This window comes from Pelobates fuscus, chromosome 6, assembly GCF_036172605.1.
Source record: "Pelobates fuscus isolate aPelFus1 chromosome 6, aPelFus1.pri, whole genome shotgun sequence".
Classification (NCBI taxonomy): Eukaryota; Metazoa; Chordata; class Amphibia; order Anura; family Pelobatidae; genus Pelobates; species Pelobates fuscus.
Window position 1 is genome coordinate 90,507,011 of NC_086322.1, and position 27,509 is coordinate 90,534,519.

The following is a 27,509-nucleotide window of genomic DNA, read 5'->3' on the forward strand; positions in this document are numbered from 1 at the left end:
TGGAAACTCTCTCTAATAAGTGTCTCAGACAGTAGAGCCAGTGAGTTTTTCCTTATAGGGTAGGAAAGTAAATTTGGAGCAGGTTTCTTATTGAATCTGATTCTTTATCAGTCTCTGATAATATTTAAGACCCACTGATTTTCTGTAGCCTACTACCATGTTTTAAAGAATCCTTGTAATCTTCCTCCTACATTTTTGGCGTCACAACTTCCTTCTCTTGTCTTGCATTTTCTCTCATTGAACCCTGAGCCCCGGTTCGGTCTCAAAAAATGAACAAGATTCGTAATTATATTGAAACGGCCTTTGATTCTGAAATGGGAGTCTCCTATTCCAGTTAAACCTTTTCTTCGAGTAGCGCATTCTTGGTATCCTTTAATAGAGAGCCAAAGAACTTATTTATCTCAAAAGGGTACTCACACAAGCCAGACTTGTCTGCTATCCATGATCCGAGCCATATAGTCTGTAGCAAAACCACTGCTGTTCAGGTGCTTTCCACTGTTATTGAGTGCTTTTCCCTGTGTTCCCCATGTATTTCTATGTGTTTTTGTGTATTGTGCCCTGTTCAGGAGAGTTTATACGAAATAAACTACTTTGTCTCCCGAACGGGGACCACCCCAATATTCCATTTAGGATGCTGGTTAGAACGTTCTCACCTCTAACATAGGTGCAAAACCACAAGGGAAGCAATGAGCGCTCCCCTGTGTGGCTGCCATTTTGTATAGACGAATGCCTGCCAGGGGGAGCGTTTGTGGATTGTTTCCAGACTTGTTTGTTTCCTGAACGAGGACCTACCTGGTGCCTCATCATAATGTTCACACTCGCAACAAGTGTGAAACCACAAGGGAAGTAATTCATATTTCATTTAGACTGTTGTGGATACAAATTACCCAAAGTACGAGTCTTGGTTCAGGTATAATCCTCCACAAGACAAACGCCAACCAGGGGGAGCATTTGTACCCAAAAAGGAGACACTTACCTTGCTGGGTTTCTACACAGGGACCTCGCAAGCAGAGACTGGCCGAGGAAGGTGCCGCTGTGAAGGCCCCTGAGGTTGGTGTGGACTCTTGTGGGGCTTTGCCTGGTTTTTCTGTGCCTGGGAGACAAAGGGACGGTCTCTTTTCCCGCACTTGGCTCCCGGGCAGGAAACCCCCCTCGCCTGAGTGGCGAGCTTTCCATATTTGGAAGACAGACAGCGAGCCTCCAAGCATAGAGGATCCTGGGATAACCTGTTTATGTGTGTGGAAGACCCCCTGCATGGGGATATGTATAAAAACTGTGTGTGGTAATAAAATTGTGTTGTACCTCCAGAACTGTCTCGTCCGGGGGGGGGGAGAAATGGGTCTCTTCATCTTCTAAGGTGGCTGAAGGAAGGTGTCAGCGGAGGTGACCGGTCAGGTTACCCAGAATACGCTACATAATCCTTCTGGCGACAGATGACAAACCCAGATTGTGTGCCGAAAGTTTGAGAACCTCCTCAGGCATATTGGACAAAATCTCATTTGCCAGGATTATCATTAAAACCAAAAACTTTTTCAGACCCATCCAAAATACAATCCTTTACTAATTGCAGCCAATTAACTTCTCTAACCAATATTTTTTATGTTGGGGTCTAATTGCTAGCTTCCATGTCCCAGTTATGTTCCTGCCAATGTAGACCATTTTTTAAATTTCCCTTTTAAATAGCATTGTGCGTCTAAACTAAGAAAAAGCAGTGATCGGTCAAGCTTTAAGATTTTTTTTGGTGTGTAGCATTAGTTTGAAAAAACAAAATGAAAAAGTAGCCAAGACCAAGCTAAGATCAAGATTACTTATCAAATATCAAGTAGAGGTGAATAATCATATATGGATGTGGTCACAACATGCAGAAATCAGTTTAATTTTAAAGGACTAAGTAAGCTGCTTATTAAGCATAATGGAAACACCAGTTCTCTAATTCAGGGCTACAAATGTTCTATTGTTGACCAATAAAAAAAAAACTAAACTTGTAAGTCCTTCCAAAGAGTACACATAGGCAAAATAGTATTGTTTTTTTCCTACAATAAATGAATTCTTATTTTGCTTCATAACTGATGTAAAAGGGAAATTGCCAATTACAATTAATATTAATGTATAATCAAATACCTATTCACCCAGTTTTTACTTGTAGTAGATTTGTATTTCCATTGTATGTCATTGTCCTGTGTTGTATAATGCCTACTTTACTGACAAAATAAAAATGACTTGCAGTAAACATTAAAACTACCGTATTTATTTTTTTTAACAACTCAAATAGATGGCAAAATTTACATTAACATATGCCTAATCAGTTTATAAGAAGAAAAAAAAAAAGAAAGAAAAAAAGTGAGGCTAGGATCTTTGGGTTTCTATATTTTAATAGTATACAAATATAATGACAAAACATAACTAGGCCAAGCAGAATACAGCTATATATGGACATCCGAGTATGAACAATTGATTATCCTTACGTAAAGGCTACAGTACAATGATAGCGAACCATTGCACCACAGATGTTGGAGTACTACATTTTCTGCCATACTCAGGATGCTTGTAGGCTGGTTATGCATGGTGGGCAATGTCGTTTTCAAACCCCTGGAGTGCCATGTTTAACCATCACAGCTTTGGTGCATACCACTGCCTGCATTGGCTATGCACATAAAACAACAAAAGGCATTGAGGGTAGGATTCAAACTGGTGTCAAATTATAAACAAAAAGGCAAAAAGAGGCAATTAACTGCATTTCTACACAATATCACCCACTTTGTGTTAGTACTGGCTATGCATCCTTTCATAAAAATAACAAAACAAGCTCGTCTTCCTTATGTTCTCCCAACTTAAATGGAATTTATCACTTTAAAGTAAAAAAAAAAAAATAAATAAATAGAGCAAGACAAAACCCCTGGGTATATTTCTCCCACCCACTGATGTATACAACATCCTTCTAATGGTTGCTAAGAATAGCAATGGCATATATACTTAATAATAATAAGAGCAAATAATATAGTGGTAATTAACATTTACATTTTTTTACCAGTTTAAACAAAGCATTTATATAAAAATGCTACACATATACCACAGGTTGCTTTTTTTTTTTTTTTAGAACTAGTTCTTTTTGAGAATACAGATTCTTACAAGTTAAACCAAAATGTAATAGCTATTTAAGATGAATTAGTAGGCACAAATATGAACAAAATAAAGTACTAGTGAGCTTATATGTCACAACAAAGGTGAATCTTGCATGACCCCCATTAAGGTTAAATATGTGCATAACACCAAGTAATGTAAACCTTAAAATATATGCATGAAATGTGTAATCTATTGTGTGTCCCAATGTGTCTTCAGGTGTTTTCCCAGCAGGAGTGTGAAAAAATAAATAAAAATACAAGCATCGCCCCGGAGTATGTTACTTAAGCCAAATATATTTAAACTGAAAGTATTAATTTGCAGTATAAAGAAACATACTGCCTTTCATTTTACCATACCTTCACACCAACCACATGGCTGAAAACATTGCAACCTATACGACGCAGTGAAGCAGTATGGAAGGGTCTTTGAAAATGTTTAAGATATTTTAACCAAATCGGTTTTAATTAATTTAGCTTAAATTTTCCATACGATTTAAATGGTTGTCATTCAGCAGTGAGTAAACAAAGTGGAATTAGAAATATATTTCTTAATATCAGACATCATGAATAACCCTCTACCTGTAGACTACCTGGTAAATAGAGCAAGACTTGGGAAATTCATTGCTCCTGAACAAAGATTAAAAAAAACAAAAAAAATGAAATAAAAAGTGTGTGGTCCTGAGCTTCATTAAAACGCCACAACATGCACATATTTCCATAAATATTCTAGGGGTAATGAAGAATTTCTTTCAGTTCCAACATGTTCAGTAGATCTGCTGCAGAACCAGCTGACAGGAGGAGATCTTCTTGGGTAAATAGAGATTCCTAATGGTGCAGTGACATCTTGGCTCCCGAACTGTGACAGGAGAAATTGTAGCTCCACACGTGACAGGCCATAAAAAAAAACAAAAAAAACAGTCCCTTTAAAAAAAGAAGAAATGAGAAAAACAAAAGAAAATGGAACACCAATTGACCTTTGAGAAAACCAGAGTGTGGCTTTAGAAGAGAGAAAAAAAAAAGTCCTCCTAAAAAAACATGTTTCAAAAAAGTCCCATCTCAACTCCAAAGGAAAAATACTTTGAAATGGACCTGGTGTTGGTAGCTCTTTCAAGAACAAAAATAGAAAAGAAAGAAAGCCACAGAATTCGGTAGAACCATGATATCACCACTGGGAAAGCACCAAGCAAGGCACCATTGGAAATAAGAGATACTGGATCAAGTCCTTGGAAACAAACAAAAAGACAATGCTAATCTGGTCGAAAAATTGGTGTCTTTGGTAAAAATTCTATCAAGATGACCTGTTGAAACAAAAACTTTAATCAGCTTTCAGTCAGGTCAACCATACACATTTGAAAAAGAGACATTTATTTCCTAATTCAACTCATGAGAAAACTTAACATTGAGAAATTGAAGCAAAAAAAAAAAAGGTCAAAATCAAACAAACCCCAAAGCATTACCTATTCAGCTTAGTGTCCATTAGATGATGCAGCACAGTGGGAGTTTTAGGGCAATAAACAACAACACTAATGTATGAAAAGAGCCATACAAACACATGGTTGAGAGGTCACTAAATCTGTTAGCGTAGGCCCTAGCTAATTATTAATGGACTACATCAGTTATGCGGTTCAACACTTTTGTATTTCAAAACAAGGGGACAATTCCTTTGATAGTAACTTAACAATGGAAGTGTAACTTACAACTAATCATGTCTCTTTAGAGACTAATTAATGACCAAGTGTCAATGGCCTTTTTCAGTGGCCCCAGCTATGAATATTTAATTTCCTTAGAACAATTCATTGTAAAACAAATATTACTGTAGCCACCATGTATTACATCAATCAATTCATTTTAAATAAAGTTATGCTCGGTTAAAAAAATTGTAATGCCCTTGTAAGACATGAGTAATGTATATAATAATTAGAAAATGTAAACAGATTACATTTCAGTTAAACAGTGTTTTAAATTTCATTTTAGGGGTGTACTATGAGTTGATATTTCAGTATGTATTCATAAAGCTATAAATATAAACTATACTCAGGGCTACCCCTAAACATGTCAAGGCCTGCAGCATAAAAGTAAGGCAAACATACTATTAACCTATAGACTGTAAGCTCGTTTGAGCAGCGTCCTCAATCTATCGTTCCTTTCAGTTTTCTTGTAATTGTCCTATTTATAGTTAAATTACCCCTCTCATAATATTGTAAAGCGCTACGGAATCTGTTAGCGCTATATAAATGGCAATAATAACCAAGCACCTTTGCAGTGTGCTGAATTTGCACTTGTCAAATCTCTGTTGCATCAAATTTGTGCTCAAGGATGTCATGAGGGACTGTGATTTTTCTATATGCGAACTGGTCTTTTCTTCCCATATAGGAGTATCATGGAAATATCACACAATCGAAATTTGCACCTCTGGCAAACAACCATGTAAATAGATAGCCCTAAATGCATGTCAGTCATGCTATGAACACAACAGAGCCTGAAGTGCAAACCTATTTGTATTATGCAACATAAAACTGTAAATATTCGGTTAAAAGGATACATCTTTAAATTAGATTCATAGGTTTAAAAATGAAAAAAAATTGTAGATCAAAAATAAACCCATGCACAGCTAGTAATGTCATTTTTTTTTTTTTTTTTTTAGATCTGAACAGCCTTCCTGTAATACTATAAGCCAGCTTTAGGTCTGTAAAAAACAAAAGTATTTCCGAAAAAGCCTTGTATACAAGTATATCTACAATTATTCTTAAAGTGAAGAACATATTTTCCATGAGTGGTAAACTGTATTACTTAATTCTAACACTGTTGCATACAAAATGACAATGGTTCTTGGGCATTGCCTCTACACTAAAAGGGCTCCTCCAATTACAGCGGACAGGAGTTTAAACATAATGCTGCAGGAATCACAGCAACTACGGTACACTGCCACTCAAGCATGATAGTTGCCTAGAAGGTGAGCAGGGTTTATAGGCTTGTCTTTCTGTTAAGCCTTAGCATTTCACCACATTGCTTTGAGCATAACGGTTTGTACCAAGAACTGTTTAATAGGTGGTTTTATATATAATGTTTTCCTTTAGATTTTGTTAATGCTACATATTTAGTAGCAGCGCCACTTGCATAATGTAGAGATATCTACAAAAAAATTAAAATGTATGTCCTTTAATAAGAACACACATGTTGTGTATACATCTCTAACGAGGGATCTGGATATGTCACAGGAGTCAGCAGGTAAGTAGCAAAATCAGGTATGGTTTTTTTCCATTACGCACAGCTTCAGTATTATGATCACTGATGACAAATTAAAAAACAAAACTATAAAAAACACAAAGCCAACAGGAAGAAAACATTTGTAGCAAAAGTTTATAATTAATATGTCACTATAGTGTAAACACTAAACCAAATGTTATCACCTTTTTAAAACTAAATATTCTATATAAATTATAAGTATATACATATATAATTTATTTTTTATTAAAGCATTAAAAGATATAATTAAAATAAAAAGGAATAAAAATGATCTCTGTACATTGATGCATGATAAAATATTAAAACAAAGTTTTCAGTAACTTGTAATAAAAGAGTTGCCCAGACTGTGGGTTACATTATGTTTTGCCAGTTTACCCCACGAAATTTTTTCTTCTTTATGGCTTAGAGAGTAACACTGAAAGTGAACTTGGATATTGCCACTGAGTATGATGCTAATCGAGCTTCAGACTCGCGGGGCAGCCAAAGTTACGATTATACTTCATATAGAAGAAGAAGGGGGAGGAAAAAAACAAAACACATTTCACACCCTTTCAATGCATGCTTGGGCTATTTTATTTTAACAATCTATTATTTTTTTTCTACAACACAGTGAAGACTTGTATTCAAGCCCTTCATAACTTTATAAATCAGTCCTGCACATGAGCCTATGCATCTGGGAACCGTAGAAAATCCTTCCATTCGGGTGATTAAGCTCATGACACATTTACTGATTAATAATCACCAAATGAATAAGATCAGAAGCAAAATAAATGATCATTTAATAGAGAGACTCACAAAACAGCCTTTAACTTACATATTCCATCATGTTGTTGGTTTCACATTTCCTTTTGCTCAATCGCCAGTGCAAGCACAGCTGGAAGAGAGGGATCGTAAAAGAAGAAAAATGACTTTCCATTAGAGTGCCGTACACACATTAGACCATTTATCCACCTTTCATATTTTTAGCCTAACAAAAGCATCTGTTTCCATACTGTGCAATTCAGACTTCAACACTGCAAAGCTGCTCCCTGTGGTACTCACCTTGTGGTATATCCTATTGTTTTCCCATTCCAATAACTTCTCAATCGATCTTCGTGTCTAGAAGACAAATGAGAGAGAATTTTACTCTCCACTGGTTTAAGGAAGACAAAAAAAAATTCACTCTGCAGCTGTTTTGTAATCAACAGGACAGTGGCTGGGTACAGGGTGGTCTGTGGTAATCTCTAAGTATTGGTGTTGACTAGTAACTAGGAGAGAAATTATTTCAACCACGAGGGGGAAGAAAATAAATAAGAGACACAGCACAACAAAGCCATACACAGACCAAGTTCCCATAAAAGCAAATAATTTGTTATTTTATTTTTCTAGAATACGTTTTCCTTTATGTGTTTGCATTTAGTGTGTTCTCCAACTCACGAACATACCTCTAAGGGCTAATCAGATGTAATTCAGGGAAGTTTAGCTTCTCATTTCAATCAACTGAATACTTGTATAATGATGACATGCACTGTCCTGCTTGTGTCATGGAAGACAGTTTCCCGAAGATACGCGTGTTCACATGTGAGCATGCACACAGCACTGTTTGGTGTAGCATGGCCTGATGCACTGAGATGGGCAGCAAATGAAAGCAAGGAATTGTGGGAGAGAGACACTTTGGTGCTGGAGATTTCGCAAAGGATGCACAAAATGTCACAATTTTGCAGGGACAGCTTAAAAGCACAATAAACAACACAAACATAGCAGTTATGGTACTTGAAGAGTTACTTTAATAGGAACACTATCATTGCCATTCTTCCCTTTAGGTTTTTAATTATGTAATGCATCATACAACCACATACATTCTCTGAATGTCGTGCTTTCAGGAATCTGACCAATGCAGGACTTTAAAGTGAACACAACAATTTTATGACTGCGTGTTACCCTGGTTAATGTTCTGTCTAGTGTCTGAATGAAGGCAGAAACTTCTCTTTAGCACTGAACATGTTTGGGAAGCCACAGATGGCTTCCTTTTGTTTGGTACAGCCTCCTTGATGAAGGGAGTGATGTAAGATACCCCTCCGTTCTTTCATAAAGGTACACTCCCATGCCCATTTACAAAATAAATAAAAATCACTATTTAGTAGATATATGGTAAATTAAAACTTGCATGCATTTAATTATGTATTTTTATTGGGGGTATATCTAAAAACAGCTTTCAAAACATGCAGTTCTCTTGTCTGCAGCCTTTGCAAGCCCTCTCCTAAACCCACCCAGACTTTCTGTGGCTGTCCAATTCAACTCAATGCGAAGTCAATGAGAAGACACGTGCTGCCTCTTGGGTTTAGCTCCACTTAGCTAACCAGAAGGTAACAGAACCTGTTCTCTGCCTTAAAACCAAGGGATGTAACCACGCTACATTTATAAAATAGCCTATTTCTATTAAAATCAGCACTTTTTTTTTTAGTTCACAAAAAGGACATACTCGTCACACAAAGCTTTTCAGCAAGCTAAAGTTTTTTATGGGTTTTGATGGCTTGTGCGTGGGGGAGGGGCTGTTCTCCTGAAGACAGGCATTGGCATAGAGTGTCTGATTAAAGGAGGAGCTTGTATCTAGCCACAGATATTTTAAAGGGGGGTCATAAACATAATGGGGTTTGGGTCATAAGCAACATAAAATTTTATTATAACAGACTAACAACTTTGAGAATGCATACTGTACTCAAGTAAGTAATTTACTATGATTCGTACTGGGCACCAAAAAAAAAAAAGTCAGGTTTGTCATGAAAATGCTCTATACAATATGTGTAGAAATCTTCTGAGCAATGCAGGTAGCACACTTGGGGATATGTTAAGCTCTTAAAACAAAAAACAAAAAACCCATTTAAGAAATTTCTAAAATAACCCCCAATAGAGTCCCAAAGAAGATACTTCGACTATTTCATAGTCTATTTCTATTCTATGTTTGGGGTAACAAGAAACCTTGGCTCGCGCTTAGAGTTATGTCAGCCAGATTAGCAGAAGGAGGATTATCTTTCCCGAATATATTTTATACTCCCGATACAGTAATGTTCTCACACTATTTAGAATGGGGAAATAATAAATCAAAGGTGAAAGGATGGTATATATATATGAAAGGAGTTTTTGCAGTACTTTTGACCCCTTTGGTTTTATATGGGTGGATAAGAAACTTTTTCAAAACCTTAATATTGATAACTTTCTCATATTTTTTTAATCTATAAAACCGATAAAGAAATGCTACTTCTCCCAAAATCAATTCTCCTCAAATGCTCCTTTGGAAGTCTTGAAGTTTTATATTCAAGATCTTAACCTATCCAAATGACTAGCTAGAGATAGGGGGGGAAAAAATAAAAAATTCAAGACCTATATGGTATTTCTGGGATTAGTCGTTTTTCACATCTTCAGGAAAACATTGGATTATCGAATAAAGAGTATAGAGTATCCCAATTGAGAAATGAACTATACGAGAATACATTGAAATATGTCAATATACCATTGTGGTTTGTTGGGATCTGGAAATAATGTTGTACGCATATGTTTATTACTTGTTTAACACTTGTAAAAACATTTGTTTAAGTTTGTAAAACTACAATAAAAATAAATTTAAAAAAACAAAACAAAAAAACACATTATAAAATAACACCTACAAGTTAGCATAAAAACAAAGGGCTTTTCATTTCTCATGGTTTCAGCACTTAATTACTCTAAACACTGATACAGTACAATCAAAATCTGATAGATAATGCTTGCTTGTCAATTTTACATCCATAGTAAACAAAACAGGGATTTATGGTCAAGCATTTAAACATGTATGAATGTGATACATTAGCCATAATTAGGGACTGGGGGTAAAGGGGAATAAATGTGTTTAGAGAAAGGGAAGAATACCCTGAAAAAAACTTATTCTAAAGCCCTCTTATTGAAAAACAGAAAAACAATGTTGACTTTATGTAAAGTCTCAAATCATTGCAATTGCTGTACCCCAAAGAATCAAATATGGACATACAATTAAAATACTAAGGATGCAATTCTCATTTGAAAGGGAAAAATGCATTTGTGTCTAGTGGCACTGGATCATTACCTCTTGATGATCTCAGCCAATCAAATACTTTCACATAGGAAATTTCCCAGACTAAAACGCTGAGCTGTGCCAATCAACATCTCCTCATAGAGATGCACTGAATCAAGGCATCTCTATGGGGAGCGTTTATCTGCATGGAGACCCTGAATGCCAGTGCCACACTATGCAGTTACTAACCAGCAATGTAAACACTGCCTCTTCTCCAATAAGGCAGTTTTTACATTTCTAACAACGCAGAGACTTGCCATAGACATCAAAACCACTACATTAAGCTGTAGGTTCTGCAAACTATAGTGTGCCTTTAATTGAAAGGTAAGAATTTATGTTCCTCTGAATTCTGAAAATGTAATCATATTTTTACTGCGTTAGTTTATCTTAATAAACGTTATCAAATGATACTTACCGTATATACTCGAGTATTTTTTGTGCTAAAAAACCCCAACTCGGCTTATACTCGAGTCAGAGTCTGTATTATGGCAATTTGCATTGCCATAATACAGACAATGGGGCTGTGGGGGCTGCAGAGATCTTACTTACCTGTCCTGCAGCTCCTGTCAGCTCTCTCCTCCTCCGCGCCGTCCGTTCAGCACCTCGGTCAGCTCCCAGTGTAAGTCTCGCGAGAGCCGCGGCTCTCGCGAGACTTACACTGGGAGCTGACAGAGGGAGCTGCACGGACGGCGCGGAGGAGGAGAGAGCTGACAGGAGCTGCAGGACAGGTAAGTTACAGCTCTGCGAGCACCCCTCTCCCCCCCACTGAACTGCCAATGCCACTAGACCACCAGGGAAGGAGAGCCCCCCTCCCTGCTATGTATCAAGCAGAGAGGGGGGACGAAAAAAAAAATAATAATAAAAAAAAATTAATTAATAAATAAATAATAATTAAATTATATAAATTAAAATAATAAAAAAAATAAAAAAATTGCCCACCCCCCCACCAAGGCTCTGCAACACACACGCTGCACTCACACACACACACACACTGCATTCATACACACACACACTGCATTCATACACACACACTGCATTCATACACACACACACTGCATTCATACACACACACACACTGCATTCATACACACACACACACTGCATTCATACACACACACACACTGCATTCATACACACACACACTGCATTCATACACACACACTGCATTCATACACACACACACTGCATTCATTATACACACACTGTAAATAAATATTCAATTAATATATTTTTTTAGGATCTAACTTTATTTAGAAATTTACCAGTAGCTGCTGCATTTCTCACCCTAGTCTTATACTCGAGTCAATAAGTTTTCCCATTTTTTGGGGGTAAAATTAGGGGCCTCGGCTTATATTCGGGTCGGCTTATACTCGAGTATATACGGTAAGTCTACTAATTTACTCCTCCCCCATTAAAGCATACAACAAGCATATTTATTAAGGTGAGAATTTATGTGAATTTCACATTTAAGGACAAAGTAGCCAAACTGAAAACAATGATGAGATTTTTTTTTTTTTTTTTTACCTTAAATTTTACATTTACAGAAATCCTCACTTCGTAAATAAACCTGTAATCTGGCCACCAAGTTTTTATTTTTTTCCACCCATTCTCTCAGTAAATCTTGAGTGAGATCATCATCCTGCATTTGGAAACATTCCCCCAGCGCAACTACTTGTTAGAAAAAAAAAAAACTCCGCAATTTGCAAATACTGTTAAAAGAAATATGATTTTCCAATTGCTACCAGGATAACAAACATCTTTGCATGCCAAAGTTATCCAAAAAGACATTAAAGGTGATCTATCATACCAAAACAACCCATGCTCATTAGACTGAGCATAAACAATTTTATCTATACACTGTGCTAGAGAGTTTTGCTATCAAATGTATAAATTAGGAGAAAACCCTATTTAAAAAAAAAAAAAAAAAATTCTCTGAGGCATTGACTGCCGAGGCAGATCAGAAAAACCTTCCACAGGAGGTCCCTCTGCTCTCCACCCATAGCCGCCACTGTGCATGCTGAGGAACAGAGGGTATGACATCACTCTATTCCGATGCTGGCACGCTGACAAAGGCGCCAGTGTGTCGACATCACTGAGGAGGACAATTGCCCTGCTTGGGTATGTGTCCCAAGCAGGGCAAATCAAAGAAGAGACCAGGCAGAGCGGATGACAGACCGGAGGTGGATGTTACACTAAGCGTTAACACCCACGAAGCAGAGCTGGAAAGGAGAAACGGTGAGCAAATCAAAATATTTGACATTAAACACACCATGCATCTTTGTGATATATGGTGAGCTCAGTGTATATGGGAACAATTTCAGGTAAGAGCCCTTTGTCATTACATATTCACTTTAATGGAATTATAGGAGTAATAAAAAAATCAGATACTTTCCACGTGCATTGGCCAAAGTTGCTCTAAGAGAAAACTCACTATTAAATAACTAAAGTACTTTCGTACTGAGAGATGAAGCATGTTTAATAAAATGGGATGGGGGCTCTAATAAAAGGGTCCTCTCATGAAATAGGCACTTTAAACAATAATATTTTTTTTTTTTTACAATGTTGCTTAAGCCACCAAGAAACAAACTTGTCTTGTTTACAGCTCATAAACTTATAGCACACCTCAAAATAAATTGATTTAAAAAAAGATGTTTTGAAAAGGGTATTAGGAGAGCTTAATAAAACGAAGCAGGAAAGGACAGAGTGTAAGATTACGGCGGATAAACCATGGCGCCAGGTGTAAAGAGAGAAGGCATCTGCAGGTGCAGAGTGACAGCACAGTTCCTTGCTCATCAAAAACAGTGCAGCTGCAATGCACAACAAGAAAATGCCTATTGCTGCATTAACATGCCTGCAGCCGTAGCACCAAACAAATTCTATGCTGAACATTTAGAGTTTTTTCATAGGAGACAAATTTTCATATTTTACTGTAAGATGTTAATAAACAATATGCGCTGCCCGATAGTTCCCACTGAAATGTAGCAAACATAACAAGCTTGATTACCAATTAAACCTCAATTGTGATGCATGGCAGGAGTCCAAGGGTGTCGAGATTTTCTCTTAAGAGTGGGAGCTTAATGAAAGTTTACTTAGGATAGTCATTTGTCACTTTCAATATTCAAAAGACGCCTTTTATAAATCCAGCCCTTTTTTCAGGTATTTCTTTTTGCTCTCGTATTTTTGTAAAGCGAAACTGTGCCTTTGCTCCAAGGGATCAGCAGATCTTATTCTGTAAAGATAGTCTTTTTAAAGGCTGCTCCCCTTTTAAATGAATGGGCCAGCAGTTATGGTCACACTTTGTGTTAATTTAGTTGCCAGTCAGCTCCAAATCAAAAGAAAATAAAGCTGCGGAGTGTAATTAACATTCAGTTCAGTCGTTTTGTCCCTTGTCTAGCCCCTAGCTTTGTTCAAATTGTCATTTGAATGCTGAAGGCTGTAGGGAAATCGATTTGAATCTAATCGCACCATGAAAAGAACATGATCTAACTGCTTTCAGCCCTCCGTAAATCTGTACTTGGTCTTTAGTACAATGCAACTTCCAATTTAGAAAGCACTGAATGTCTCGTCAATGACTTTGTGAGAGAAGACGGAAAAAAAGAAACAGACATAAAAATTCCAATAGTTGTTTAAGCATTATAGTTCATTTGCATCACAGCCAACCTGAGAAAGGCTGACCTCTCAAGTCTATGAAGTCGTAGCCTTGACAAGCTCATATTGACTCTGAAAGGCTACTCCATCAATGGGGGAAAGACAGCAATAGGTTCTACTTTGAGCAGGCATCTGCCTCCATACCAACCACCAAATACATGGCAGGGAATTCCACAAATTACAGCAACACCAATACTACTATGTAATACCTGTTTAGGGCTCAGTGTGGCCATCATACATAATTTTGCTTCAGTTAACCATGTTTATTTCTGCACATTTTAAAACAAAAATGTTTACCAGACTGATTGGCATAGACAACTGACTGTAACCGTGCATACTTGATGCACAATATTCAGACTTAACTTGATAAGGTAACCTGTTAATATACTTCCAAAAAAAGCACCAGTAATCTTCAGGAAAGCAAGGCATTTAAAAAACATATTCTCACCCAGTTATGCCTTGAGAAACCCACATAGAAACAACACAATAGAGGGAAGAAAAGGTTTCCACTCATGTAATAAATGCAAGGCTTGCAGAACACAACAGGGAAAGAGTTTAGTATAAAATTTAATATAAATTGTGAAACTAAAAATTTAATATATGTCCTGCAGTGTCCCTGCAGGAAACAATATGTAGGTCGGACCTGCAGGAAATTAAAGGAGCGCATCTTGGAACACCAAAATAACATCCAAAAAAAAAAATCAAACATACATAGTTCCAATGCACTGCAACACATGTAATAAATTTAATTGGAAAGATTTTGATTATCTACGTTTAGAGAAAATATATTATATCCAAGTAATATCCGTCTATATAGCTTATGTCTCTATGTCCACACACAATTAAAAAAAAACCCCAAAAAAACATCATACATTTATTTAGGAAGAGAGTGCTTAGAGGATAACAGTCACCTCAAAATAATTTTCATACAATAAGTACTAAAAGGAAATAAACTTTATTAAAAAAAAAAAAAAACTTTAGTATATATATGACAATCCTTCAGTCATATATACACACACACACACCCCTTGGGTCAGAGTGTTTGAAAATAGACGGTCTCTATGGTCTTGCCCGCTTCAAAACTTGATGAAACGATAATTAAAAAATATTTCGGAGGTGACAGATGTCCTTTAAGTGTTATTTGACGTCAGTAACTTATATTCAGAACAAGCAATTCTGTGGAAACATGGGATGTGAAGGCACATCATTTTTCTTTGCTATGACAGGTGAAAATAGAAAGGACTTGCACGTGCAGACTAATTAATCACAATGCCTGACAGGTTAAGGAGTGCTATTGAAATGGCAGGTGACAAAACAATAATAGAATTAGGAGCTTGATTAGAATGCAAAATATTCTGTCTCCAGGTAAAAGCAACTACTAAATAAATGTGAACAACAAGAAAAGAAAACCGCGCCCTTATTTTGATACGAACATACGTACTCAAGTCCTTATGGTCATACAATTTAAATGTTATACCTCAAAAAAAAGAGAAGAATATACAAAATAATAGTGTAACCCTGTAGGTAATCCAAGAATAATAAAGAAAATATATGGATATACACTCACATTTGGCAGAGCTAAATACAGAGCTCTGCTGTTTTAGCGCATAGACGGAATGATCCCCGTCCTAGGATAAATATGAGGTGGTCCACGTCTTGATGGTCTCAAACAGAAAAAACAGACAGGAGAATCCACATAGTGTAGTAAATACCAATATTGATATGGGTGACAAGTGAATAGAAAATTTCGTACTCACATTTACCAGAGCGTACCTCGCTCTAGTTAGTAGCGCATAGGTGGTATAATCCCCACCAAGGAATAAAGATGTAAACCAGGAACAAAATCTAATCATGGAAATCTCAGAGTAATAAAAAATATATTATAACTATTTATTAAACATATATATCAATAAAAAACAAAGTGCATAAAATACTCTATGAGAAAGTCTATAAAAAATCCACTTTACGCGTTTCACCTATGGAGGCTTCTTCAGAAGTGTGTGAAAATAAATGTAACATTTTGCATTTAGGATTCATGCTTTACCAAGAGGGACACAACATAAGAGGAACAAAAAAAGAAATAAATCGCAAACTACAGAATTTACAGTTCTTAAAAAGTAAAGTATAGACGTTTATCGGGGATGGATAAATCTTAGATTCCACAAACGATTGTGAAAATACTTCACAATTCTTGAGAAAAACACGCAATACGTTAAATAGCACATTATCTTCTAATGATGTTGGAATTAAATATATAAAATAATAAAATTCAGACAAACTGCTCCAAACTGATTTTTGCACAAGTCTAGTACATATCTTGCATATTGGGGATTACTAATATTTCTTCAGAAATAACCTATTTTGTTTAAATTTATCTTCCTATCTTTAGTATTTTATGTGCCATTCTAACAAAATGTTTTGAAAATGTTTAAAAGAACACTCCCCCACTAAAAATGTATAACAAAGGGTTCCTCTTAGTTTATTTTCAATGTAAAACCCCCTGTACTTATTTTTTTTTTTAAAAAGCAGACTCGCCTCTAATCCAGCGTCAAGACCATCTCCACTTCTGAAGTCTGCGCTGCCCTGGGAGATCATCAATACTGATGAACTCTAGGCCAATACAATGGGGGCTATGGAGCAAGCACTGCTGTGCTCCGCAAGATATGATTCTCACGAATAAGCATTGAATCCAGTACAACATCATATGTAGGACGAATATAAAACAGACAAAGAATTTATATATTGCATAAATCTATTCAGAATTTGTATAAAACCACAACTTGGGTCTTCATTTTCAATTCCTAGCACATGAGAGATCTGTAAGAACCTATCACAAAAAATATTGTGTAACGATACCATAAGTCAACTAAACAAAATTGCACACCATGGGTAAAAATATCTAAAAAATATATATATTTTTAAAAAATGCAGTTTGGGTTCTGAGGGTCACAATTTATTCAAGAGTTACATTTTTAAAGATTACAGTTTATTAGAAAAGTAGTTAAATTGAAAGAACACTTGTTTGAAATACTGATCTATGCAATGCGTAGCATTCCAAATACAGCCTTTGTACATAGACCTTCAAAGGACCTAGCCATTTAAAGTATTCCCAAAGCTCCGTTAGAATCCGTCAATTTCCGAGCTTGAGAGAGGATTGTTATTACACTTGACCTATTAAACAGGCTACTGTCCTTGATACACTTTTACACTTGAAGAGAAAGTGTCAGAAGGATTGTTTGAAGTCAAAAGAAACCAGGCTTTAACAGTCTAACTGACCAATAATAATTGCACAGTTCTAACTACATATAAAAGGTAAAGCAATATTCAGTTTATTCTTGCAGCTATACTTAGCAGCACATGCAACTTTTTAGATGGGGGAAAAAAATCCTCCAAAAGGCAAAGCAATCAAGTAAATTGGTTATGATGTTGTTGGGCATGTCCTGTGATTCAATTGTCTAATGGCAATACTATCATTTAGCCCCATCCGATGTAGATTACATTTAAAGCGTCCACCACCTTTCTATGACATGATAGCTCTCATTGCTATTCACTACCACACTGGTTAGCTCACTTTCTTGCCATTCCAAATCAACTTAATCTCCAAGGTTCAGATTCTAAGCCCCAAACTCACTGGACCTCACACTGCAACTGATTCCTAGCGCAGGCCACCTGAAATGGTTTGCTTCCTTCTCTGGTTGCAATAGTGGGAGTGTGGCCAACAATGTGTGTGCGATAACCTGCATCAGTATGATGACAGATGAAGGAAGGACAGGGGGGGAATTAATAAGAATGTTCTAATGCATGTGTTAAATTTTCACTTGTCTATTTTAAGGAGAAATGTGGACATTTAAATATTTGTAATATTTTATTGCAGTGTATTTTTACACTCAAAATCAAACTACGTTGCTTAATAATTTTGTGCTTAAGATAAGCACTTGCAGACAAACACTCCAAAATACATTGCGACTTAATTTCTGAAATATGACACATGCAGAAAATGTTGTATTTAATTATAGGCCAAGGACAGGCATATTACATATTCAATTATTTTTCCATAAACAAAATATTCTCAGAGCATGCAGACTATAACTAAAACACATAAGAGATACATGACCAAATCTAACCCTCCCCCAAAAAATCCCTAAAATTGATTTTTATTTTTAATTTTTCCCCTTATCCTTAACACATAATACCTTTCAGCAGAAATTGTACCATTTCTAAATAACAACAAACACCCACACAGTTACACTTAGAGCATTAGCCAGAGATTCCATATACAAAACACTGTCAACCACATTACAGGTTTGAAAAACAGTGATTGCTTTTGCCCGTCAGCACTGACCATGGTTTTCCTTTACTGAATGCCAGGAAAAGAAGTGTTCTTCCCGTTAAACAGTCAGTTCTCAGCATAAACATTATTATTCATACGAATTCCAGCGGGTAAATGTTACATTCACCCAAGAATAGGTTAGAGGTCATTTCTGTACATCCTGCTTTTATTTAAGGACATTATTCAAATTTTTATTTAAAGCGTGATTGAGCCAGATCATAAACACTTCTGATTTCACTTATAATGAATTATGTTCTCCAAGCCTTGCCTTTCAAAGTTTAGCTGGAGTAAGACACACACACACACACACACACAGGGGAGAGTATATCTTCCCAAAAGTACACCAATAAGTGCTTTATGTACCTGTTCCAAAGTTATTCTACTTCCAGGGCTAATCAATTCGCCATAATTTTAGCACAGCTGTACATACACCTTAATATCACCGATTGTTAATGCAAGTGTTTTGCATAATTCTTCAAATATATCATCCAGTAAACCATAAAGATGTTGAGACTACAGATTTTTTGTTACTTTACAGTTATTTCAGTAGTATGTGCCTGGGATTTGTTTTAATCAATTTCACTGCTCTATATTTTTTGAAGCTGGGATCTCTGTTAGCACATAACAGGTGTTGTGATCAGTGAGACATTTCCCTAACTTGTGTAATGTATGAAAACTGCACAATATGAGTGTAACAGTGTGTGACTACAGAAGGAATCATTGCTATGAGTGCGGTAAGATTATTTGGGACTTCCTGGTCATGTCAATAAAATAATCAGATGGGTCGGCCTGAGCCAAGAAGTCTTAATACACAGTATAACCAGGCTATGTAGGGTTACTTTGAATAAATTCTAAATTCCTACAGGTCTGCATGTGCAGATATATAAAAAAAAAAAAAGGATGTTAGAGGCATGAATATCTGGATATTCAAAAAACCAATGGATTTAGGCTGTGTGGTACAGACAGCTGACCAGCTGCTCTTGCATGCACACTAGACAATAATTTTCCCTTACCTCTGCATTGCTGCCCACCACTACTGAAGATGAGGAAGCAGAGATTGAAGGTCCTGTAGCTGATCCCTGAAGTGCCCAGGGATTCAGTTTTTCTTTGTGTAATGCTATAGCACAGCACAACTTGTTCCTTCCCACTCACGCGCTGTATCAAGGCGGACATTGCCAGCTGGAAGTGGAAAGCTGTCTCTGCTCCAGTTCTCACCAGCACCAGAGATCAACAATATATATTATTCTACCGTTGCTGAGCACATCTCACATCTCTTCTGGCACCAGTGAGAAGAAGAGGGAAAATATCTACATTGGCAACTGTGTATGACTCTATATCAGAATGTACGTTTGGGTGAATGACATGGAAGTTATGTGTCTGAGTGAGTGGCTAGTTATGTGCCTGTAGAAGAAACAGCTAGACTTGTGTGCTACAAATGTGTATGAGAGTAGCAGACTGTAGTGGAACTGCTATTGGAGAGAGATCCCATGATGCTGTCTGTTGTGGACGCCCCGTCCTCCAAGTGCAGGGTCTGAGTGAGTCTGAGGTAGCAAAAACAGCAACTAATGTGTGTGTTCTCAGACAAAACTGAAAATACATACATTGCAGTTTCTCAGAAATAGCAATGCTGTACACTGACAGAGAAAGGGGGCATCACCTTTGCACAAAATACAACATGATAATGCAATGGTTTTGGAGGAGTACGCTCGTAAAAACACATTTAAGTTTACATAAAAAAGGCAGTATCTGAGTTTTTTTTTTAATGTATCCTAAAAACAAAAAGACATTTATAAAGTGTACTTTTTTTCTGTAACCCTACTAAGCTTCCACATAGAATGGATGCTGTTCAAATACATAGATTTAAAGTTTACCAAAAGATAATGTGAATTATGCAACTTATGGTCACAACTCAACTAAGCATAAATGAGTGGGGAATTGTTTCAAAAAACAAATGCCTTAGAGCCAGAAAAAACTTGGTCTTCTAGTAGTGCAAATCTTCTACACTATAAGTCATGACCATTGGAAAGTCACCTTCAACCAATCACTAGAAGGCTTGATAAGAGTCACGAGTCAGTACACAATTGAAGAGTTGTTCAGTTTCCTGTTTAGCCAAAACTCATAGTTTAAAAGATGCATGATCGGTCAAAGAACCAGAATGAGAAATGAGAAAGTGGGGAGGATGGGAGAGTTTACAAAAATGAGTGAAACCATTTTCAGTACGTTAGCTTGTTTAGGGAACCTGTCTGCACATTGAAAGCATGTACGTCTTTCAATAATGAGAGGCTGTTCCACCACAATGTGCCCAGCGTGGGAGTAAGGGCAGGAGAGATTATGTGTGCTGCAGGAACCAATTCAGGAGCAGACCTGTCAATCAAGACTTTCTCAATTCTAACTCCATAATGCATTGCATGTTATGCAAACTGATGTGGGAAAAAACACAAACAAAAAACCTTACATTTTAAACTCTACAATGAAAATGACATGTCACTTATATGAATGGTATTTATTTTAGGTTAAACATTATGACACTATTTTTCTTTTTTAAAACTAAACTTAAAAAAAAAAATTATACATGAAAGAAGCATGCCTAACTATTTTTTTCACGGCTTTAAAACTTACATTAGTGGAAATAATTACACATACTACATATGCATGTGTGTCCCTACAATTCAACAGGTTTCTAAAATATATAAATTGTATGTAAATAAGCTACTGCAGTACACTTTGCTTTCATTCATTTGTCTTGTGCATTCTCTGTGCATTTGTAGACTTGAGAGAGGTTGACATTCACCATTCAATGTCGGCCATCCAAGGCAGACAGGCAGAAAATGTTTGGATCAAAACATCAACTATAAACTATCTAGGTTAAAGGAACACTATAGTGTCAGATATACAAATATGTATAATGTTATTTAGGTAAATAAAAACTTACACCCAATCACAAATCCTCCAAAGAGAAAGGAAGGGGGGAAAAAAAATTAGTACAATGAGGTTTCATAGGATATGGCAACATGAATATTTTAATATATGTAAACCACAAATCTGTCAAATATGGAAACAATTCAACAGAAAGAGGGGGGAAAATAACCAACATAACTTACTCTTTTACTGAGACAAACTACTGGCCACATGCTACAGCCCAAGGTACAGCAGCAGCAAAGACACCCACAAAGCAACCAGCGGACATTAATTGGAAGGTTCTTCTTGAGACAACTGTTCACCCGATTAATGCTGGATTTAAACTCCTCCGGTGCTACCTGCGTGGTTGGAGTGAACATGTAAGTTACTGTAGACAATATATTTAGAGAATGATATTACTATATGTCCAACATGCGCACACATACCTTGCCGGTTAAAGATGATGGAAACTCTGCTTCAAATTTGTTGCTAAGCCCAAATCTACAAGGGGAAGAAATTGCATATATAAATACCATATAGTACTATACCATTTGATACAGAATGTCGAAGAGAACCACTTTTAATGTATAACAAAGATAATTCATTAATAATATGTACGGTATATAAAAATTACATTCCCTGTTTTTTATGCAAATCCTCTGACATCACAATATCGTCATTTAGCTTGGCCCATTCCAGGAAACAGCATAGCCAATAAGAAGCCTCTTATTCTGGTTTATGAAGTATGACCTGTTGGACATGTTTAACTCAGTTTTGCAAGGATTAAAGTAAAGATCTGGCACTAGTTGTCTAAAGTCCAGGAACACCAAGTTATGTTCTCACAAAAAAATAATACTTTGCATCTGCTAGTGGAGTCTAAGCATGGAGTGACAGATGTCACTCTGTGCAAAGATAGGAAAGCTGACAAATAAATAGGTTCTGTTTCAATTAACTACAATTCTTCAATGCCAAATTGAATGCGCTGTGCACAGCTTCCATTAATCTAAGAGCAGGGGTTTTGTAACTTTTAGTTCAGTTATCTAGTTCCTACATATGAGAGTGGTTAGTTTTTTTAGTCACTAAAAACTACCACAAATATTTGATGTGCTTCCTTGTAACTTAACTTATTGCAGAACAAGTGCAGGTTAGAAAGAACAGAGTGAGCTCTGTGATATCTCCTACATATGTACAGTAGGTACAGTAGCTAGCAAGCAGTATTTTAAAACTGTAGGAGTGGGACAATGAAGAAATAGTAAACAATGCTAAATGATACAATGGTTTTGCAATATATACGTAGTTAATTATGAAGGCCAAAAAAAAGAACATGAATAAATATTGGTTTTCATATTTGTAGTGCATGTTCAAGGATTATTTATTTTAACTATATATCCTTTGTACAGGGTTGCAAAACATTCATCTTTCTATATAGTTAGCAATGTCTTTGGAATATAATATTCTAAATGAGGTCACGACAATACAAAAAGCCTTATGAAAAAAACATATTTGAAAGAAACTATTGCATACACTTATTAGTATAACCAAGATTTGAATGAACAGTAAAAAACATTTGTTGTTTTTATTGTTCTAGTAATTTTGCACTTTATATCAGACAGTAAATACCGATAGCTCATCCTTTTACACCGCATTTACAACATTGTAGCTGCTCAGTGTTTTAGTTACTTCATTGGAATATGCAAATCTTTTTTTCTTATGTTTCCTTGTAACACTCATTACCTTCTTTCTCCAAGAACTAGGTATTGTGTTGTAAAAATCACACATTCTAGTTTAGAAGAGACTATAGTATACTGCACAAAGATACGCTGCGGCTAGATAGATACATGTAGGCTTTGCCATTTCCAACACATCTCCTCCATCAGATTCTGTACTTGTTGTAAACAGCTGAACTAGTAAACAAAGAACCCCATAGGAGTAGCAAGGCTGTTATTTTATGACTGAAGTAAGGAATAAATTAGGCACGCTCAAAAACTGCAATCATACAAGAATCCGTATACGAGTCCCGACGGAAAATCTTATATAAGTTCAAATATAAAATTATTGAGTTACAGTTGTGTTTTTATACTGACCTAGATTACACACATGCCAAGATACATGGTGGGTTTTATAGAGCTTTATAATAGTCTAGTAAAAATGCTGGGCATAGAGGCAGCTTTGTGAGATTTCTACAATAACTGAGTGTGTAGGTCATTTCATGATGGAGATGCACAGATTCACATATCCTGTTCTCACTCCTCCCCAGGATTAGACTTTCAAAGCGCTCTGGTTTGTTAAGGACTCACTGCCCTCCATGGGGTCTATTAACAAAGGAGAAACTCACCCAACTACCACTCAGGTAAAACAACATACTTCAAGACGGGTAGAAAGTAAGGCAGGGGTCAACACAAATTTAAGGAAAAGACCACTTATCTAATTTTAAAGAGTTTTAACATTAATCAATGCTACAAAGTAGGCACTTTTAACCCCTTAAGGACCAAACTTCTGGAATAAAAGGGAATCATGACATGTCACACATGTCATGTGTCCTTAAGGGGTTAAGGAACCATGGTTAACAAGTTCATGTGGTATGTCAAGCCACACAGAGAGGCAAGGAATCAGGTACAACAGAACTGCTGAGCTAAGCATGGTCTATGAGAGTTCAAATGTTTGTAAACAACTTCAGTCAATCTGAGAAATAGTAATATATGAGCACTTTAAAAATAACAGTTTGAAAGGGTGTACAAATATTAATAAGCTTTTGGACTTTTCTGAAAGAAAGATAGACATCTCATAAAAGCTTTCTAGCATAGGTTCTACATAAACTGTAACCGGTCACAAAAAGAGACGCTTAGAAGGCACACTAGTGCTATTTAATATAGGGTGATCACGATCTAGTCAATTAACAATTAGTCTACTAAAAGTAAACCTCTTATCCTCAAATTGTGTGGTTGACAATGTCATCTTTAGGAAGATATACAAGTAACCTACCCATTGGCTGGAGAAATTGACAATATATTAACTCACAGAAGCATGGTGTGATAGTTAACTACACTGCACATAAAATGGACTTTATTATTTTGTAGACGTTCAGATTCATCTATTTTGGTTGAAAGATTGTTTATGCTGAATTTAATTTTGAATTGACAGGACAGCCTCAAGTGAGCTGTGATGTAAAGACATCAACAGCTTAACAGATTTGGAGCCAAATAAACAAAAACACGAGTTAAATACAAAAGAGTACAAAAGGAAAGTGAGAAAACAAGGATAGATTGAAGATCAGAGAATGGGGATATAGATGACGGGACGTAGGCAGGAGCAAGTACTGTTTCAGCTTGTAGGGCTTGACAGAAAAGTCAGTAGGTTTTATAATATGATGGTTTTATATATCACCCAATTGAAATAAATAATTTATAAAGTTATGTATAAGGTTAAATACAGGAATACATGTGTATAATGCTTTATGGGGTTAAGAGTTTTATTTTGCAAACCAACAGATATCTTAAAAACTAATACACAGGTAGCCTCAGAACTCTAGACATGCTAGCACCATCAACAATATCTGACAGTCTTATGGGGAGAATAGGAAATCACACAAAGTTCACTTCCCTACACTACTTCAAACTGAGAATGACAGGATATGAAATCACACCATGGCTCTCTCATAATCAGTAATACAGCAGAGATGCAAAGGGGGGGAGAAATTAGTCAATCTTCATGTTGTGCTCTACAGAATTGGTTTCCAATCATTTCTGGGCCAACGCATACTTAAATGAAAGTATAAATAAACCGTCCCCAGCAGCTTTCAAATATCATATTTAGTTATTAGAAATATTTACAAATGTCTGGCCAAACCGACATTTTATCATTAATCAAGTGGCAGAATCCAATTTCAAAATGGCACTGGCACTTGTGGAGTCTTTGCGTTTTTTTGCCAAGTCCTACAAGGTAACAACCACTTGAATGGTGGTGGGGACCAGAGCGGGAAAGAGGACAGATAGACATTTCGGTTCCCTCCTAGACACCATAATTCTTTGGTTCCTGGAGACTTCATCGGCCAGGAGCTTTTGTCACTATTCTCACACATGAGGTGCCATACATATTAGACATCTTGCAGCTATTACAAGGCACATTCCATAGATCTCCAAAGAAAACATGCAAACCAAATTATATGCACATTTTCTCTGAGGGTATATTTACTAAATTGTTTTTGTTCCTTACCCTTTAAAGGTCATGACCTCAAAATAAATAAATATATCTAGCTTACGGTTTTCAGTAGAATAAGCATGCCTCCTTAGCCCTTTTTTCCCCCCAATCACGGTGTTCCTGGACTGGCCTCTGCCTCACATTAAGTACCAAACTCAGCATACACAGACAGCCTGATCTTAAATGACTTGTCAGCACCTAACAATTCCTAAGAGATAGGAGTATACTACAAATTGCAGGATACTCTGTGCATGTGATGGCAGACTTTATTCCGTAGTCTTTGCTGCTATGCTGATGACATAGCAGAAAAATAAAAATAAATTGTAAAAACTTGTCGGCTATATATTCCAAGCTGGCACAGTGTATTTAAACATTTTTTTAATGTTGTATAGGATTATAACCTATAAGTATATCATTTTAACCCTACATAAAGGAAGATGTACCAAGACTGTCATCAAAAACGTGCCTAACAAATTGGCATAAGAGATAAAAGTATGCCTCAAACACTACAGCCCCTTGCAGTGATTATGCTGCCAGGATGCCCTGGCACCCTTCCAGGGTAAGAAGTTATGCTGTATTAGAACAGTTGCCTCCACAAGCTCTTGAGTAGACATTAGTTCACTGGCTGACAGCGCTTAGCTGATGCTCTTAGAAATAGGCTTAGCTCAGAGGTGCTAAGAAGAAGCTCCATGCAGCAGCATCCAGATAAATGGGAAGAGGCATAATACTTGGCATATTACACACTACAGGGGATGGTACAATTATAGTGCTTGGAGTGTTCTTTGATCAGAGTGACATGGAGGTCCAGTCAGCATCCAAAAACACTTTGAACCATAACTGTAACAGTTATTGTGTTCAAGTTACCCCCCCCCCCCCCCCCATACTAAAGAGCTCTTCTATAAGACAGCTTGAGAGAAACCCATTGTTAAAGAGAAATATAACACAGACAGAGAGATCCTAGCCTAGAAACCGGTATTACACACAAAGAGAACCTCACCAAACATGTATCAGAAAGCAAATGAGAGATTAAGGTCTAAGGACAGGTAGAGAGAGATCTTAATCTAACGCCAAGTACCAGACAGAGAGATCCTCATGTAAAGATATATAAAGCAGATAAAGAGAGATCCAGACCTAGACAGGTATGACAGACAGATAGATCGTCATGTAAAGATATATAAACCAGATAATGAGAGGTCCAGCCTTAGACAGGTATGACAGCTTCACCTTGAGACAGCTGTGGGACAGAAAGAGACCCTCAGTTATGATAAACATCAACTCCCACAATGCTTTGTTAACGTGTAGCCTGGCAAAGCATCATGGGAGTTGTAGTTCTGAACCCCCTATTGTGTCCCCCTCTGAGACACACGGTTTACTTGGCTCCCCTCCTCTATGGATCCGGTCCCCCTCACAGAGCTCCCCTCCTCTATGGATCCGGTCCCCCTCACAGAGCTCCCCTCCTCTCTATGGATCCGGTCCCCCTCACAGAGCTCCCCTCCTCTATGGATCCGCTCCTCTCACAGAGCTCCCCTCTATGGATCCGCTCCTCTCACAGAGCTCCTCTCCTCTATGGATGCGGTCCCCCTCACAGAGCTCCCCTCCTCTATGGATCCGCTCCTCTCACAGAGCTCCCCTCCTCTATGGATCCGGTCCCCCTCACAGAGCTCCCCCCCCGGAGCCCGCACCGTGAGCTTACACTGTGACGTGCCCGCATCCCCTCACCACCACCGGGTCCGGGGAGTACTTGAGGAGCTGCTCCTCCAGCGCCCGCTCTTCGTCCTCTTCCTCCTCCTCGTAAATCTCATCAAAGTCCGCCATCCGGAAGGCCGCCGGTCTCCCAGCTCCCCGTTACCGTTACCAGGAAGAGGATGCCGCCATGCCCAGCCGAGGCGTCGTGACGAATGACGTCGCGTGCGCCGTGACGTTGGTGGTGACGCAGGGCTAGAGCTGACGGCGTTCTATGGCGATGGCTGTGAGATCGTCGAGTTCCAAACAGCACGGTCCG

The 27,509-nt window shown here is 37.2% G+C and overlaps 1 protein-coding gene across 2 annotated transcripts; it reads right to left on the minus strand.

The window, feature by feature from the left end:
• Positions 1 to 2,858: 2,858 nt before the first annotated feature.
• CHIC2 (cysteine rich hydrophobic domain 2) lies at positions 2,859 to 27,456 on the minus strand. Of its 2 annotated transcripts, none has more exons than XM_063459973.1 (6): positions 27,201 to 27,456; positions 21,757 to 21,811; positions 21,514 to 21,669; positions 7,410 to 7,466; positions 7,183 to 7,242; positions 2,859 to 4,420 (listed from the first exon to the last, which is right to left on the minus strand). In XM_063459973.1, exons 1-6 carry the CDS (start codon positions 27,320 to 27,322, stop codon positions 4,370 to 4,372), a joined length of 501 nt encoding a protein of 166 aa, XP_063316043.1. In that variant the 5' UTR covers positions 27,323 to 27,456; the 3' UTR covers positions 2,859 to 4,369. The 2 variants fall into 2 exon arrangements, with proteins under 2 accessions (XP_063316043.1, XP_063316044.1); XM_063459974.1 differs by having other exon boundaries at positions 27,190 to 27,319.
• Between the last annotated feature and the right edge of the window lie 53 nt (positions 27,457 to 27,509).